General features: G+C 43.2%; 1 protein-coding gene across 9 annotated transcripts in view; it reads left to right on the top strand.

The window, feature by feature from the left end:
• CALD1 (caldesmon 1) overlaps positions 1-17,239 on the top strand; it is a 71,890-nt gene that overhangs the window by 29,253 nt on the left and 25,398 nt on the right. The window contains exon 1 of one of the 9 annotated variants that reach the window (XM_085049270.1): positions 7,482-7,596. The exons of 7 other annotated variants lie outside the window; for them this stretch is intronic. In XM_085049270.1, coding sequence (XP_084905396.1) covers positions 7,550-7,596 — 47 coding nt within the window. In that variant the 5' untranslated portion in view covers positions 7,482-7,549. Of the gene's footprint in view, positions 1-7,481; positions 7,597-17,239 lie in introns of those variants that run through there. One more of the 9 variants, XM_085049274.1, reaches the window with a different exon arrangement.

Here is a 17,239-nt window from a genome sequence, read left to right as displayed (position 1 = left end):
TATAATATGGGTTGTGTGGATGTAATATGGGTTGTGTGGATATAATATGGGTTGTGTGGATATAATATGGGTTGTGTGGATGTAATATGGATTGTGTGGATATAATATGGGTTGTGTGGATGTAATATGGGTTGTGTGGATATAATATTGTGTGGATGGACATGGAAAGAGCTGCTGGATCTCCAGCCACTCTCTACAATAATTTCTGATCTGAGAGTTGCACCTGAGCTTTGTGTTCACCTCTACTAGGATTAAAGCTCCCCAACCCTACTCAGTCTTTTCAGGCTGGAAATGACCAGCCTGGCTTGCTTTGGTTGTACTGTTGGGCAGGAATTGAGTGATTTTTATGACTTTCAGAATCTCTGTGGTGATTTTTGGTCAGGAAACCTTTTACAAGGTTCTAACTCCTACTTCTGAAAGTGTCTCCCTTCCAAGTGAGGTGAGTGCTTTCGGAGAGTTTCACATAAGTAATTATTCTATTACATATTTGGGATAATAGGAGAAAAGGCTGAAAGGAACTTGCTGGAAGTGGTGAGGCAGAGCATCTGGAGGTTGCAGTAAACCACAGCCCTTCCTTTAGGCTTCACCTGCTCTGTACCTCTTTTGACTCATGAAAATTCAGTAAATTTTGATGTTTGCTCTTCCTTTCTCTGTGGCATTTCAGCACATCCCACTGCTGGGCACCACATTAATTACTACTTAATTCAGCAGCTTTGGGCTCTAAACTGTAACTTAGAGGTGATGGGGTAGGAAAAACTGTCCTTTGGGTCACTCTCCAGTAGGACAGGGAGGTGAGAAGGAGGGGAGAAGATGTTTGATGCTGAAGGGGATCTGGGATGCTGCCTGGTCCTTCCCTCCTGCATGCAGGGCTGGGCAGAGCTGTGGTTTTAGGGAGGATTGTGGAGCAGCTGCAAGAGTCAGAGTGCAGGAAATGCCTTTGCTGGTCCCATCTGCCAGCTGTGGTTTGTGGGCTGTTGGTGGGTGGGATCTGAACGTGTCCATCTTGGTAAGAAATGCCTAAAGCCAGAGCTGCTCATCGTGCAGCAAAGGAGCATTTGCTTTGTCTCCAGTTGCAGTTAAATGCAGAGTTTCTACAAACAAAAACCTCTCAGAGCCACACTGGACCTCTTCAGCCTTGTTATGTGCATCAGGAATAACCAAACTACACTTAAAAACCAACCCTTCTCCTCCCATTTGAATCAATTCCTCCTGATATTCTCAAAAATTTTTGTATCTCCTGGAATTTTGCATGTCATGTCTTATCATGATGAGAGAATTTTTTTTCCGGGAAGATTTTTGAGGTAAAAAATAACCAAAGGTTATAATGGTTCTAAAATAGTCTGTATTTTGTTTTTGTAAATTACAAAAATGTAAATGTAAAAATAGTCTCCTGTCTAGTGAATATTATCATTCATATTTTTCCTGGTAAGGAAGAATGGAGAAAGAAAACATCCCATAGTTTGATTGGGTTATTTGAGAGGTATATTGTCTAGCTTTTGTGTTTTTACCCAAAAGTACACTTTTAAAAAATGCATTTGGGATTCAAATAGGAGGGTGTGGACAGAGCTGGGTTTTGGAAAAAGACTGTAGTTAAGAAGAATTTATTTTCAATAATGCTGATAGGAATGAAACACCAGTGAAGGCTCTGCTGAGCAGGGAGAGCTCTGCTCCATGGGCCAGCTGCAGTGGGTTTGCATTTTTTTCTTTTCCCTAAACAAAATTGCCTCTAAAGGTATGAGCTGTGGCTGGAGGCAGAATGAGCCTTGATGGAATTCTGTGCTGATCCAACCTGACAGCCCTGAGCAAGAGCTCAGCCTCTGCTGCTTCCCAGAGGGAAATCCCACCAGGTAACAACTCTGCAGGCTGGAAGATTTTGGATTTAGATTTCCCTAAGACAAGAAAAACGTAAAGGAAGAAACTGGTTTTTGTGTTGGTTTTGTTTTGGTCTCCTTCAAGAAAGGAGAACTGTTGGAGAATAGATGTTAGATGTGTTCTGTTGTTTGAATAATCCATAAAGTGTTACACTGCTAACACAGTTTAGTGTCCTGTTGGGTTCCTCCCTGAAGAAACTGCTCAGGGACAGTGAGCTGATGTGTTCCTAGGGCATGCTGGAAACTGGGAATGAACTGGGACAGGGTGTGCTGGAAACTGGGAATGAACTGGGACAGGTGATACTGGAAACTGGGAATGAACTGGGACAGGTGATACTGGAAACTGGGAATGAACTGGGACAGGTGATACTGGAAACTGGGAATGGATTGGGACAGGTGATACTGGAAACTGAGAATGAATTGGGACAGCAGTGCTGAGGAGATTGATCAGACAGCAGTGAGTCTGAAATTCAGGGTGGAGATGAAAACACCAAAAAACCTCTGCTGTGACCCATGGAGCTGAAGGGGAACAGAGACATCTCCTTGCCAGTTTGCTCAAGTGGATTTGAATGAAGCTGAATGTACAACTAACCCCTAATTTCCAAAGCATTTTTGTGTGGGTTTAGCAATCTGATTCCTGTCAAACCCAATGACTGTCTCATTGACGCAAATACCAGGCAATAGTTAGAAAATTTGGGAAAGGTATTTTGCCAAGCAAGAAAAAACCCCAAACCTCCCTCTTTTAACATGCATTCCTATAGGAGTCAGAAATACAGAAGAAAGGGGAAAAGCATACTGAAGTGTTGACCATTCTAACAAAAATCATGCTGTCCTGGGCTTTTTTGGGAATGTTTTTTTTTAAGTTTTCCACTGGCTGGAGGCTTTTGAAGGAAAGGAAAGACTCATCTTCTGTCTTGAATTAAGTGTGTTAATGATTAACAGAGCAGTGCAGTATGTGTGGTGCATTTTAATTAAACCAGGAGAGACATGATTTGGATGAGATTGCAGTTTCACTTTGAAAGTTATTAAATGAACTGATGCTGTTTGCTCTCCAGAGGTTCCTGGAGCATCTGGTGAGCTGGGAATCCCTGTGCAGGCAGGGAAATCAGGGTGCTTTTGGAATACCTAGAGGTCATTATCAGATATTAAAAATGAGTGGTGCAGTCAGACAGGACACAACTGATCAATAACCTGCACAGAGCAGAGCTCTGGTCTGAGGATCCATTTCAGTCCAGGGATAGCAAAGGTCCAAACTCAGTATTTCTGAGTTTGCATCCTGAATACCTCTGAGCTGTTCAAGTGGGATAAGGTGTTGAACAGCTTCTGCCTTTGGTGGAATTCAGCTTTTGCTGGCTGAGTTTTTTGGGTTGTTTGTGAAGGGAGATCCTGGCTGGGGCTGGGATGTTTCCCAGGAAAATTCAGAGCATTACAGGATAAGAGATTTGAGTACAGGAAGGTCTCCCATCACTTGGCCAGCAGGAAATGCTCTCCATGGATTTGCTGTTGGTCACTAATCTGTGTGTTCAGGAGCTCTGGCTGAGCTCCACCCATCCCTGCTGGCAGCAGAACCAAGGCAGAGCCTGTTTTGCCCAGAGGTGCATCAATCAGCTGTTGGTATCTCACCTACCTCTCTGTGGCTCCTGGGCTTTGTGGCTGAGCTTGAAGTGCATATTATCTTTGCAGCATGCCTCCAGTATATTAAAAATAACCTTAATAATGTCATATAAAACCTGGTGTTGAAATCAGCTATTGCCAGAAACAGCTGGGGCAGGGAGAACTTACATCTGCATTATTGGCAGATTTCTGCTCTGTGGGTTCTTCAGGAATTATCCTCCATGGCTGTGAGCAGAAATCCTGCAAGTCTGGGCTGTGAGTGTTAGCCTTTGCACTGAGAAAGCTGAGATTTATTAATAGCCATTATAGTCCAGGTGGAAAGGAGAGACAGCAAATTTTAAAGTTTGAGAGGCAAAAGAATAGATTGCTTTTTGTTGCTGTGAGAATTGGCATGTAACCCTGAAATGCATAAAAAAAACCCAACCAAAAATCCCCACACAAACATATAAACAAACAAAAAAAAGCACAATGATGGGGAAAGGGTGGCTGGAGGTGACCAGGGTCTGTCCCTCCCCTGTGGCAGTGCCAGGGTACAGGGGATAAAGGGGATAAAGCCTTTGGGATTCCCTCTCTTGTGTTCTTTCCTCTCTTTCCTTGCCCACTGAGCAGCAGGTAGCTGTCCTGGTGGGTAGATGGAGAATGTAGTTTGGATTTTGTTTGAAAGCAGTGAAAATGACATCAAACAAAAGCTGTGCTCTGGTGGAAATGGTCTCTCACACCCTTGAAATATTATTTCTGCTGCTTTATTCCTGGATTTTGCATTTCCCCATAAGCGACCGACAGAGAATGCAAACAACCAGCAGAGATGGTTTTCTAATCAAGTTTCAATTGACAGTGGAAGTTCTCCTTGGAATAGGATTTTACCACTTGGAGTTTGTTTTGTTTACTGCTAACAGCCACACATGCAGTCAGTAAGTTTGCCATGTGAAAAGCAGGATGGTATTGCCTCAAAAACTGAGGGCAGGCAGAGAAAATGAAATTTTCTTCCCTGTAGAGTCCCAAACTCCTGAATGGCTCTGAGCTGCATTTATTGGAGGCTGGTTGGCAGTTCCAGGCTGCAGCTCTGGCATTCTGATGTTTTTCTGCTGCTCAGGGTTTGTTCTCCCAGTCCTGCAGAACTTGTCCATGCAAATCATTCCATCTTCTGATAAGGCATTTGCTGCCTGCTGGTAGTGTGAACATGCAAATTCCTCTGTGTGACTCTGATTTGCACATGCATGTGCCAAACCTACCTATTTTAATACATAAATCCACCTAGCTTGGAATGTATTACTCACAGGTTACATTGAACAGGTTAACATTTGTGACACTGCTGCTGTTTATGGGCAACTGGGTAGTTGTAACTACAGGTTACTGTTAAAAATGGGGCAAAAAATAGATGTTATAGCTGCAGGATGGATTCTTGGTATTGAACCCTGAGAGAGCTTGGAAAATTTACAACTGGGAAATGGCAGAAGCTCTGTTACTTGAGATATTTACAGCTGGACTTGGGAAAAAAGCACATAGTAAGAGACAGCTCAGCATTATTTGATGACGAAGTGCATAGTCTTGTTTTTATAAGCACTCCAGAGCTATACTGCAAGAGCTTATGTTTGAGCTGCCAGACTTTACCTACAGCATTTATTTGTGATTTAATACACAAAGTGGTGTTTGTGAAATCAATTCCCTGCTCTGCTCACATGCCAGTGTCCCAAATGAAATCTCCTAGGCTGCTGAATGCAGATGATTTTTGCCCTGTGAGATGAGATGAATCCACTGAGTTCCCTGCAGTGAACTGCACTGGGGAATTTCAGACCAGACCTTAAAAAACCCAGCAGACTTTGTCTGCTCTGTGAGAACATGAAAGAGACTGTGGCTTCTTTCCTTTTCCCAGGGAGGGAACAGTTAAAAATACTCTTCAAATGAGGAGCAGATGTTCATGTCATTAGAATGGATTTTCACAAAAAACAGAGTTCTCTTGCAAAATGCCAGTAGCTTCGCAAAGTTCTCTACAAGTTACTTCTTTCAGACTTGTGGCACAGAGAGGAGGCAGAGCAGGGAGAGATATTTAATGTCTCTGAAACCAGTCAGGTACATTTTGGTGAGTTATTTGCCTGTTTTAAAACTGCCTCACCAAAGAGCTAAAGAAACATGGAGGTGTTTGAATAACAGGATGAGAGCAGTGAGCATCCCAGCAAATTCTCTGTTGGCAAACAGGTACAGAAAGGAATGGGCTATGTATGGAAATCCATGGGCTGGACAGTGCATGTGCCTCTCTCAGGTTCCAAATTCACTGTCCTTTCAAAAGAAAAAGGATTCCCAGGCTTTTTTTAATCAGCTCCCTGAACAGTCTGCCTTGCCTGCAGAAGTGGTTGAAGGAAAAATAACAAACAAAATAAGAAGTGGCTCTCTGGATGACCTCTGGACATTCTTACTGTTAGTGTGAGTAGACATTGGAATCTCCCACTAATAATTTCCTTTTGGAAAGCTCTCATGTCTCCTTCCTCCTCCTCATTTTACTGCTTTTCATGTTCAGAAGATAGGAAAGGCCCTGCAGTTCCTTTCATTGCTGCAATAGATGACCTTAAACTCTTCAGAGGCATTTGCCTGCAGTTCATTGTCATCAACAACACCTCCAAGTGCTCTCAGCATTTGTTTAATCTGTTTTTTTCTCCTTCTGGTGTCTTCCTTAGGGGTTTTGGTGTCCCAGATCTCTGGAGCATCAGGACACACGAGGAAGGCAGGTTGAGATGTGTCTCCTGCCCATCATTGTTCATGCTTGAGATGTCCATGAGAATTTTGGAGATTATCTGGGAGCTGATTTGCCTCTCCCTGCTCCATATGCAAGATCTTCACCTCAGGGCCACAGTGTACTCAAACTATCCCTCTTGGCTCAGTTACTGAAGTCAACAACAAACATTTGGCTTCCAAATAATCAGGGATTATTATTATTAATTATTATTATTACCCTGGGCCGTGCAGCACTGCCATGGATTGCTCACTCCAAGGCAGGAGTGCCACCTGCTGAACCCACAGTTCCTCCCACACCCTGGGAGCTGCACTGGAGATTCCCTGTGGAGCTCTGATCCATCCACCCCACTCTGTAATTAATGGTGTTTAACGAGATCCCAGCCTGGGGGAAGAGCTGCAGCACTGCCCAGGCAGGGGATTCACTCTGAGCACAGTTTTGGGTATAAGGGAAGGGGTGGGAGAGCCAAGTGTGTGAAATCATGGTGACTGCTGGTGCCTCCACTGAAATCCCTGTTTGCATTCCTGTTTCCTGATTCCTTCTCTGGATACATGGAAGAGCACTGAGGACAGTCTGTTAGGTTGGATTTAGCTCCAGCCCTGTTTTTATCCCTTTGCTAATCAAAAGATGGATTTACCTTGAGCTTGCAGCAATTCCCACCTCCTTGGATTTGTTCATGTTTGGCAATCCCTGTTTGATTCTCTGATCCAGCTTGACCTTTTCACAGCTCAGATTGGATTGAAATGCCTGCAAAATGCTCAGGCAGTGATTTACTATCCAAAGGAGGTCTGTTCCCTGGACATTATTTCATATCTGGGTCCTGTTACCTCCCAGCAGGCTGGAATGTGACTTTCCTAGGAGCAAATCCTTGCAGAATCACTTCCTGGGAAAGCTGAATGGGCAGAGAGTGTTTGTCAGTCAGCCTGAGCAGCTGAGGAATGAATCTGCAGGGATTTCTGTGACATGAGGAGGATCTATTAGAGAGAATACAGCCAAAAAACCGAAATAGTAATCATCTGATCACAGCAACATGAGGAGGATCTATTAGAGAGAATACAGCCAAAAAAAAATAAAATGATAATCATCTGATCACAGAGCAGAGGGAGTGAAGGGAGGGGAGTGGAATCCAAATAGACAATGAATTTGACAACAGGAAAACCCAGACTGTCATTCCAGGAGCTACAAATGGTTAACCTGTGGGGTGGGAAGAGCATCCAATGAGTCTGCATGCCTGAAAGGATAATGGCATTTTTATTATCTCATTCCACGCCCTGATCATCAGTCCCTTTGCTCCCTGGAGCTGCCAGCAGTGTGCTGTGATTCATGCACTGCAGACATGATCAGCAGATCCCACTGCAGGCAGAGCTTGTCCAGCCTTTCCAAGTGAGTTGCCATTTAGGATCTCTGCATGGATTTAGCCTTTTGGGGTTGTGTAGGAAGTGCTGGGGGTGGAAATGGCAAGGGGAGCAGAAGGGTGGAATGGGGAATGGATATAGATTGGGTTTTTCTGCTTCTTTTCTTGCTGAAGAAATTGTGAATTTTCTTGCTGAATGAATTGTTCTCTATTATCTAAAGCCTTTGGATTTATGCATTTCCCTCACCTGAATTGCAGAGTTTAAACTGTTCAGTGGCAGAGGAATATGTTGGGGGAATTATCTGCTAATCAGAGCTCTGCTGGTGGGAAGTTTGCAGAAGTTTCATAGTTTGGGTGAAATGTTTCTCATAACTGGGATTGTTTCATTCCCTGAGTAAATAAATCCTCCTGGCACATTCACCCTGAGTGTGGAAGGGGAAGTGAGAGATGAAAATCAATTAGCCTGTGTGATAGTGCCAATAATAGGATCTGCTTTATTCCTGTGCTGTGTTGTTCTGCTGCTCTGCTTTATGAGTTGGGCAGCAAACAGGACACTGCTGTGTTTCTAAATTGTGTTTTATACAAGGGTTTGGTTTAAAGCTTGGGAGAGGTTTTGAAGAGCAACTGGGGTTGCTGCATGTCTGTTTTTAGAGTTTCCAGCATGAACTGCTGTGCTTTCAGAGGGACAGGGAGCTGAGGGATTTCCAAAGCACAGCCCCTCCAAGAAGTCCCTTCCAGGAATCTGAAATCCTGCGTTGTGATTGCAGAAATTGGGCAATAAATAACAATTTAAGGAAGATGACATTTTTCTGAGTGTTGCTCTGTGGTGGAACAGCCACAATCCCCAGTGGGCAGCTCTCCCTCCCAGCCTGCATGGGAACAGAGAGCAGCCCTGGGGAGAAGCAACTCCTGTGCTCTCAGTGCAGGGAAAGCAAGGGAGGGAAAGGGCAAAGTGGCTGAGATTTGGGCACTTTGGGGATGATAGAAGTGGTGAAAACCTGGGGGTGAACTGGCTGAGATTTGGTTTTTTAGGGATGATATAAATGGTGAAAACTTGGGGGTGAACTGGCTGAGATTTGGGCACTTTAGGGATGATATAAATGGTGAAAATCTGGGGCAAAGTGGTTGAGATTTGGGTACTTTGGGGATGATATAAATTGTGAAAATCTGGGGCAAAGTGGTTGAGATTTGGGTACTTTGGGGATTATACAAATTGTGAAAACTTGGGGGTGAACTGGCTGAGATTTGGGCACTTTAGGGATGATATAAATGGTGAAAACCTGGGGGTGAACTGGCTGATATTTGGATATTTTAGGGATGATAGAAGTGGTGAAAACTTGGGGGTGAAGTGGTTGAGATTTGGGCACTTCAGGGATGATATAAATGGTGAAAACCTGGATTGTGACTCCTCATGTGCCATCTGGGGCTGCTTTAGTGAGCAGTCAGGGTCTGTTTTCCTAAAATCCTGGAGAGCACTGGATATTCTGTGGATATCCAGATTGTCCTCCATTCCCCCTTGGACAGCAGAGGAAACCAGCAGAGCTGCTTTAACTCTGTGCTGTGCTGGGTGAGTGAAACCTCAGCTTGGGTGTGAAGTGACCTCACTGAAATCCCTGGAATTGGATCTCAGTGGAAACAATCCTTTTCTCTTGAAGTGTGATTAGCTACTGTTGGTTTTGCTGTCTGTCGTGTTGTTTTCCTGTCTCTGGGGAGCCTTGGGTCCTTCTGACACACCTTGAAACCAGAGCTGGATTCTCTTTTTCCAGCTCACAGTAGCATGGCTGGGGGAGAAAAGCAAATTTCTCTTTGGCATGGACTCTGAAGAGAAATCAAATGTGCAGCCAGAACTTGGGAAAACTGATTTATTCCCTTTTAACAAACATCCCTGTGACCTCAGGCCAAAAGAGGGGAGACACCTTCAGCATTCCTCACAAAGGCTTCTTCAAAGCATTGCTCAGAGAAATAGATGATGAAATTCTGCCCTTCCCAGGCTGAGGCATAACGTAATCATTCCATGGCTTCTCAGGAGATTGCAGTGGAACAGAAAAGGAGCATTAAAATCCTTATAAGTTCACTCTCTGGAGAGTCTCCAGGGGAAAGGAGGAGGCTGTTATTGCATGATTTTGAATGAGGTACAATGTGATTGTTAACTTCTTGCAAATGTCCTCCAATGGCCTCTTTATGGGATCATTTCATTTCTGTAGTTTAAAGATGTTTTCTGTGCTTTCGGTGCGCTTGGAGTATTTGTAGAAAATTCTGTAATTGCTGAATGGCTGAACATAATCCTGTTAGCATTTGATACACTAGAAATTAAAAGCAGAAGCTCTCAGCAAAGCCAAGAAATCATTGTGGTTGGCCTGCAGACATGAGATCTGTTTAATAAATGTATGGGGATTGGCTTGGCTGGCTGTGCTGGACACTGAAGTGTTCACTGGGCAGTTCCCAGGGAAAGCAGAACTTCTCTTTGCCAACAGGTAGAATATTTTCTTCCAGCAAATGATAACTTGTGTTCAAACCTCACTTTGCTCGTTGGAAGTTGACATTTTTGCAGCATTTTCTTCCTGTTGGAGGTTATCTTTCCTGTTTCTTGGCTGGATCAGCTCAACTCTGCTATCAGCTGGATTTTTAGAAGGGAGGGGTTGAGGAGAATTCCTCCATGGAGAGCTGTAGTGTTCTCTGCTTCATTCTGCTCCAAACTTGATGCTGGTGATTTTCACTTGAAGGTCTCTCTTTCCCTCTGCTCTTCCCTTCTGCCCATGATCTTCATTCCTGTTCCCCAGAGGGCAAAGACACAAATCCTGAATTTGTAAAGCATTTTCCATTACTGACATAGCACAGGAAGGTGATAATGGATGAAGATATCTGAAGATATCAGCCTGGAGTGAAGTTATTTGTCTCTGTTTTGAGAGCAAAGAATTCTCAATTTCTGACAGTGGCTCTTTCCTGATAAATCGACAGGAAGAACTGAAACATTTTGGAGTTTGGAGTATTTTGGGTGGAAAAAACAGCAGGTAGGGAAACCTGGCAGGTTCTGCAGCCTCCCTGCCCCAGTGAGATGTTTGTTCAGTGAACCCAAAGCAGTGGCTGTGAGGAGCACAGAGCTGCAGTGACCTGGTGGAGTTCTGAGCATCAAACATCCAAAGCTTTGTCAGAGAACAAGGGGCTCTGGAGAGTTTAGTGAATTTTAATGAAAATTAATGGATTTTAATTTAAATGAAAATTCTGAGCTGCATTCTCCACCCTGGGCAAGGCTTGGGTCTAGTCAGGAACTGGCTGTGAATCCAACTGCCTGCAGTGAGCGGGGAGAGTTGCTTCTGATGGAAGGGAAATTTAGCAGAACCAAGAAAAATTGGGGAAATTTAGGCCAGAACTGTTTCAGAATGGTTCAGACCAGAGCTGGTTATGAGTTCACATCAGAAATTAGCTTTGTGTAAATGAAAAGAATAGGAAATTCTTTTTTTTAATGATTTATATTGTTTACATTTTCTATAGAAGAAATGAATGAGTTGCACCTTTGCAATTTTTTTAAAACAAAAAAATCTGCTTTTTAAAAAAAAAATTAATTCTAATTGACCTACCTTTTAAAGAGAAAAGTAAAAAGAAAAATAAAAAACTTAGATGAAGGATTTGCTTTCTCGTTCCAGGCTGAATTGAAATAAAACAGCCCTGAACATTTTCCATATCACTTCACTCTGACAAGGCTTTTTGCTTCTGCTGCAGCAAAAGTAGAAAATTGATTGGTAGTGCAGATTTGAATGCAGATATCTCCTGCACAGTCCCAGTGCTGGCAGAGGTGCTCAGCTGGGCTGGATGGGGGTGATAGAATTTTATTCTGTTTCTTCACAAAACCTGCACTCCCCATCCTCCCTGCTCCCAATTCAGAGCAAAACAGGAGGATTTAAAAAAAAATCAGGGAAATTCTCTGGTGATTATTTTAGTTCATATTTATGTATCTATGTCCAGATAAAGCAGATATAATTTACTCACATCCAGTAAATCAATTCCAGTGTTTAAAAATTCAACCAAGAAAAACACTTCCATCAATCACTGAAATAACTGAAACACAGAGGCTCAACTTACTGTAACTTTTCACTCTATCCACGTTTTATTTTGTAAAAAAAAACCCCAAAACATCCAAAAACCGCTTTTTTTGCCCTGTGTTCATCTGCTGACATTTGATTTCTGTTTTGAGATGTGTAAACTCTTAAACACAGTGAAAAACTCTCCTTGAGTGCAGTCAGGCTGCTCTCGTGGATAAATGGCTGCAGAGCCAACTTCATCATGATATATCTGTATAATGTCAGCCTTCCTCCGTTCCTCCATCCCAATTTCAATTCTCCATGTCACAAAATCTATGATCACATTTTGGAGCTCGAGCTCAGCCCACATCATCCCTTTTAATTTAGCACTCAGCCCTTTTCTCCTCCTCCTGTGCCTCACTTCTATTAGCAGCTCTCTTTGTGCTGATGTGCAGCTCATACAGCTAAAACCCCTTTTCAGAGCCAGAACCTCCCAGCCTGGAGATTCCTAATAAGGGAAAAAAACCTCCTTTTCTTGGTGAGGTAAGAGAGTCAGGCAGGGATAATCTCAGTGCTGATGGAGGAGGATGAGGTGCGGTTTGGCTTTTGCTGACTTGGTTCCTCTTGTGCAGCAAATCTCCAATCCTCTCAGGCAGACAGGCAGGGCTTCCCTTCTCTGCCCTTCTCACCAAAAAGGCTTCAGCTGCTGCTGGGGGATTTCAGGCTGGATGTGGAAATGAGACTTTTCTGCAATGCTGTAATCAGCCTCTTAACTCTGCCTATGTCCCTTCAGGAGTCCCCAGGCTGGGAGCAGTTTTGGGGCAAGAAAATTGGTATTTTCTAGCAATTCCTGGGTTTTGTCTGGGTTTTTTTTAAAGTAGTTTTTAGCTGTTTGCTTTCTGTGAATAGTTTATCAGCTGTAGGTAATTTGTTAGAGAGTCTTGGAGATGGAAGAGGTTTTTGTTGGATGCTAGAGTTCTGTGAAAAAGGTTGTTTCCCCTCATTTTTTAAAGAGCACTGAATCTTAGCAAAAATCCAAAATACTTTAAGATTTGTATTTGCAGAGTGATTAATCTGCTTTGAAAAAAAAATTAAAAGCAGTGAATCTTTTAGTAAAAATCTAAAATACTTTTAGATTTGTATTTGCAGAGTGATTAATCAGCTCTGAATTAAAAAAAATTCAAAGCAGTGACTCTTTTAGATTTGTATTTTAGAGTGATGAATCAGCTCTGAATTAAAAAAATTCAAAGCAGCTAATCTTTTAGCAAAAACCTAAAATCCTTTCAGATTTGTATTTCAGAGGGATCAATCAGCTCTGGTGAGCTCAGCTGTGCACAGAGCATCTCCACCACTGAATTTGGTAGTTTCTCTGAGCAATTTCTCTGGAATAAGGATTCCAGCAGAGCAATGTGAGAAGATCAACACATCTAAGGGGAAGCTAACTGAAAGGCTGAAGGCAGGATGGATGTTTTCCTGTGTTTTCTTGTCATTCAGTTGGAATGGCTGCATTTCAGCCTCCCAGCTGGTTAATTTGCTCAGTGCTGTTTATGATGTCTGCAAGTCGCTGTGACATTAATTTGCTGTTCAGAGTGCTGCAGGTGACCTTGCAGAGGAGCTGCTCCAGGGAACTGTTCTTTACCTTTCATGCAAATGAAACACACACCAGGATTGGCTTGCAGAGGGATGCAGGGGATGGATCTGCCCCTAATTCTGTTAGCAAATGACAGGATCTGCACTCAGGATTAATTCCTCACTGGAAATGTTTTTTACCTTTCATGAAAATAAGAGACACACCAGGATTGGCTTGCAGAGGGATGCAGGGGGTGGATCTGCTCCTAATCCTGTTAGAACCGACAGGATCTGCACTCAGGATTAATTCCTCACTGGAAATGTCTCCCAACCACCCTGAATGCTGACAGGAGGTTTCTCACACACCTCAGAGAGAGAGATGCTTGCCATGGTAAGAGGGAACAAACCCCACAGCTGCCCAGCATCCCTGAGGGGTGTGCCTGGGCAGTCAGCACCAGAAACCCTGACACAGCTGATTTTCATGATTTTTTTCCCTCCATCCACCCCATGTTGCAGCCCTGAGTGTATCTGTAATGCCACATTTTCCCCCCCAAGAGGTTCAGTTCAGTTAGCATAAATGGTTCCCAGTCTGCTCTGTTTCGCTGCTCTTGCATTTCATCTGCTGTGCTGCTTGTGGCATTTATTTCAATATTTAGTCTGTTCAGGCTGTGTCCTCCTAGTGCATATTTTGTGCTGGGAAGAGTGGATAAAAAAAGATTATTCTATTATTATCTGAATAATTATCTGGTTAAATTATATTTCCAGACTCCTTAGTCTATTATTATCTGAATAATTATCTGATAAAATCATATTTCCAGACTCGCTGTGTGCAAACACATGATTTGTACTTTGCTCATCAGCACAGTTTTTGCTCTTTTTTCGGAAAGTTTCAGCCAACATCCCCAGGGACCTGTCTGGCTCAGATAATTCACTATAATCTCAAATCCCCTGGGAAAGACAGAGGAATTCTGACACTTCCCAGAGCCCAGGCTGATGCTAACACCCAACCTTCAGTGGAAAAAGAAATAAAACATTGGGTTCTGACTGTTTGTAGCTTGAACATGGCACATTGGAGACATCAGTTTGCCTGAAGGTGCTGTAAAAAAAATAAATGTAGGTTTCATTCCTCAAGTCTTTTGCATGTTTTCTAGGAAGACCACAATTCTCGTTATAAAGGGGGAGCTTTTTATGTTGGCTGTCTGTCTTCATTTTTAAATTCTCACATCTTGGTCATTTCAGTTGGAGTTTTATTTGCAGTGAAATATAAAAAAAGGAGGAGTTAGATCTCGATGTTGTATGCAGTCAGCAAGCTAGCAGTTTGAGGTACAAAAGTGCCTTCAAAGCCATATTAAATATAGCAGCCCAAAGCCACAAGAAAGAAAACTTCTTGTTTCTCTTTGTGGAACTTGTGGATTGGATATTCCAGAGCAGATCCTGACTTGTGCCTCAGCTAGGCAAGATGCCCATTGTCCTCAAATCATGAAATATTAGTTACTGGTACGGCTGTGGCATAAATTATTTTGGATTTTATATGCAATAAAGCACCAGAATCTGGAGGTGGTGGCAGCAAGCAATTTGCTCCAGAGTCCACAAATCCCACATTAACCACAGTGGAATGAACACTGATTGGGTTTTGCCCCCACTTTTTCACGTTTGGGAAAGGAAATTTTGTTTTGTACACTTTTTTTGCATGTTTGCCATCTGCCAGGGAAACAGATCTGGGAGAACTCCACCGAAGAAATAAATTTATTTATTTATATAAATTAATCTATTTATAAATAAATGGTGAAAAGAAGTTAATAAATTATTAATTATCAGGTAGAAGGCACTCAGCCAATTATTGTTTTCAGCTCAGTTACTCTTCTTTTCACGTGAAATTTTAAAATGAGAACAGATTGACTGCACTGCTCTGCTCACTGACAGTAACACTGCAGAGCATTTAGCTTCACATATTGAGAGCATTAGGTGCTCTGCTCCATTTCCAGCCAGCACTTTTATCAAAATATAATATATGTTGGAGGCAAATCTGACATGGTTTCAGTAGCAGGAGGTTTTCCCCTCGGTGTTTGCAGCCTGCAGTGGATTTCTGCTGAGGTGCTCAGGGTGGTGAGCAGAGAATCTGCTTGCATTTCATGTTATGAAACAGATCATCAGTTTTAAACCATGAGGAAAGGAAAAAAGAAAATAGGAGAGTGAGTGAGTCACTGTGCTTTTGTACAGGCTGGGAGGGTGGAACTGCCAGGCCAGGTTTGGGGCTTGGATTGAAAACCAAAACCTGCAGAAAACTGGGGGAAAAAACCCCTGAGATGAGGCACTGGAAATCCTGGGTGTCTGTGAAACTGAAACTTTTTGGTTTTGCTACTATAACTTCCAAAAAGGCATCCATCTTAATGCAGATTTAAAACCAAAACCAGCAGAAAACTAGGATAAAACCCCTTGAGATAAGGCATTGAAAATCCTTGGTGTGTGTGGGACTGAAACTTTTTTTTTATTTGTTTTTGGTTGTGGGGTGGTGGTTGTTTGGTGTTGTGGGTGTTTTTGTTATTTGGTAGTATAACTTCCAAAAAGGCATCCATCTTAATGCAGAGAGGCAAGAGAGGGATGTTCCATCCTTTCTTGTATGTAGAATTACCCTGACTGTTAAAAACATCTGCTTAATTTCCAGTTTTAATTTGCCTGGGTGAAATTTCCAGCCATTGGGTTAATTTTATCCACTTGTCTCTCCTACATTCAATGTGGAAAAAAAAGAAATGCATGTCAAATTGAGAAATATGTGAAAAATGAAGGTGATAACAGCAGCATTCATGGCCAGCCTTGGGCTGAGCTCTGGTGGCATCTCTGCCTGGCTGCAGCATCACCATCCCTGTGTTCACTCACTGCTTCTGAGGCTGAAATTCTGCTCATTCCCCTGTAAAAATGAACTTCCTGAGCAGAATGCTGGCAGCTCTGCTTGGATTATGGAGGTATGGTTAGAGAAAACAGTTTTCCCCACAGCTGCCCCCCACCATTCAGCACGTTTTGAGATATGGTTTGGATGAGAAGCAGCTGCCATTGCCAGGGCAGGGCTGGCAGAGGCACAGCCCTTGGGGAAGCAGCATGTGCACTTGTTTTGGGGTTGGTTTTTTGAGGGTTTTTTTGGTTTTGGTGGGTTTTTTTGGTGGTTTTTTTTTGGTTTTTTTTTTTGAGGTGGAGATGGATCTGTTGTTGACATTCAGGTTTTGAAGTGTGCCTATCATAGCACAAATTAAATGAACAATAGAGAGATTGGAAATGTATGTAATGATAAATAGAATGGGGCTGAATGTCAGCAGTGGCAGGCAGAGCTCTCCCCACTGGCTGTTCCAACAAAACCCATCTCTCCCCACCCATCCTGGCAGGAAGAGCCTGGATAAACAGAGAGACTTTCTAACTGCACAGAGAGCCAGCAAATGCAATTTTTATAGAGTCAGCCTGGCAGGGAGGTTTGTCACCGAGGACATCTCACTGCCATCTCCCTGTGCCACCAGTTTGGGACACCCAGGGTGGCAGAGATCCCTGCAGGTGACATGATGGAGGGCAGAGGGGGCAGCAGAGGTTGGCTGCAAGCTGGAGGTGCAGCAGCTTGGTGGAGGGTGAATTACCTCATTTCTTGGGGTGGAGCAGAGAAAAGTGAGTCTGTAGAGCAGGGAAAAGTCAGTGTGCAGGGAAAAGTCAGTCTGTGGAGCAGAGAAAAGTCAGTCTGTAGAGCAGAGAAAAGTCAGTCTGTGGAGCAGAGAAAAGTGAGTCTGTGGAGCAGAGAAAAGTCAGTCTGTAAAGCAGGGAAAAGTCAGTGTGCAGGGAAAAGTCAGTCTGTGGAGCAAAGTCAGTCTGTGGAGCAGGGAAGAGTCAGTCTGTGGAGCAGAGAAAAGTCAGTCTGTGGAGCAGAGAAAAGTCAGTCTGTGGAGCAGAGAAAAGTCAGTCTGTAGAGCAGAGAAAAGTCACTCTGTGGAGCAGAGAAAAGTCACTCTGTAAATCATGCAGAGGCTGCTGGATGACAATGCTGGGTGACACAGATCCTCCTGAATGGTGCAGCTGGGAGGTGCAAATGCCATCAGTCATTGCTGTG

The sequence above is a fragment of the Lichenostomus cassidix genome, chromosome 1Ab (genome assembly GCF_008360975.1).
Source record: "Lichenostomus cassidix isolate B80296 chromosome 1Ab, HeHo_3.0, whole genome shotgun sequence".
NCBI classification, from domain to species: Eukaryota; Metazoa; Chordata; class Aves; order Passeriformes; family Meliphagidae; genus Lichenostomus; species Lichenostomus cassidix.
The sequence above is the reverse complement of the archived record's forward strand: the minus strand, read 5'-3'. Positions and strand labels throughout refer to the sequence as shown.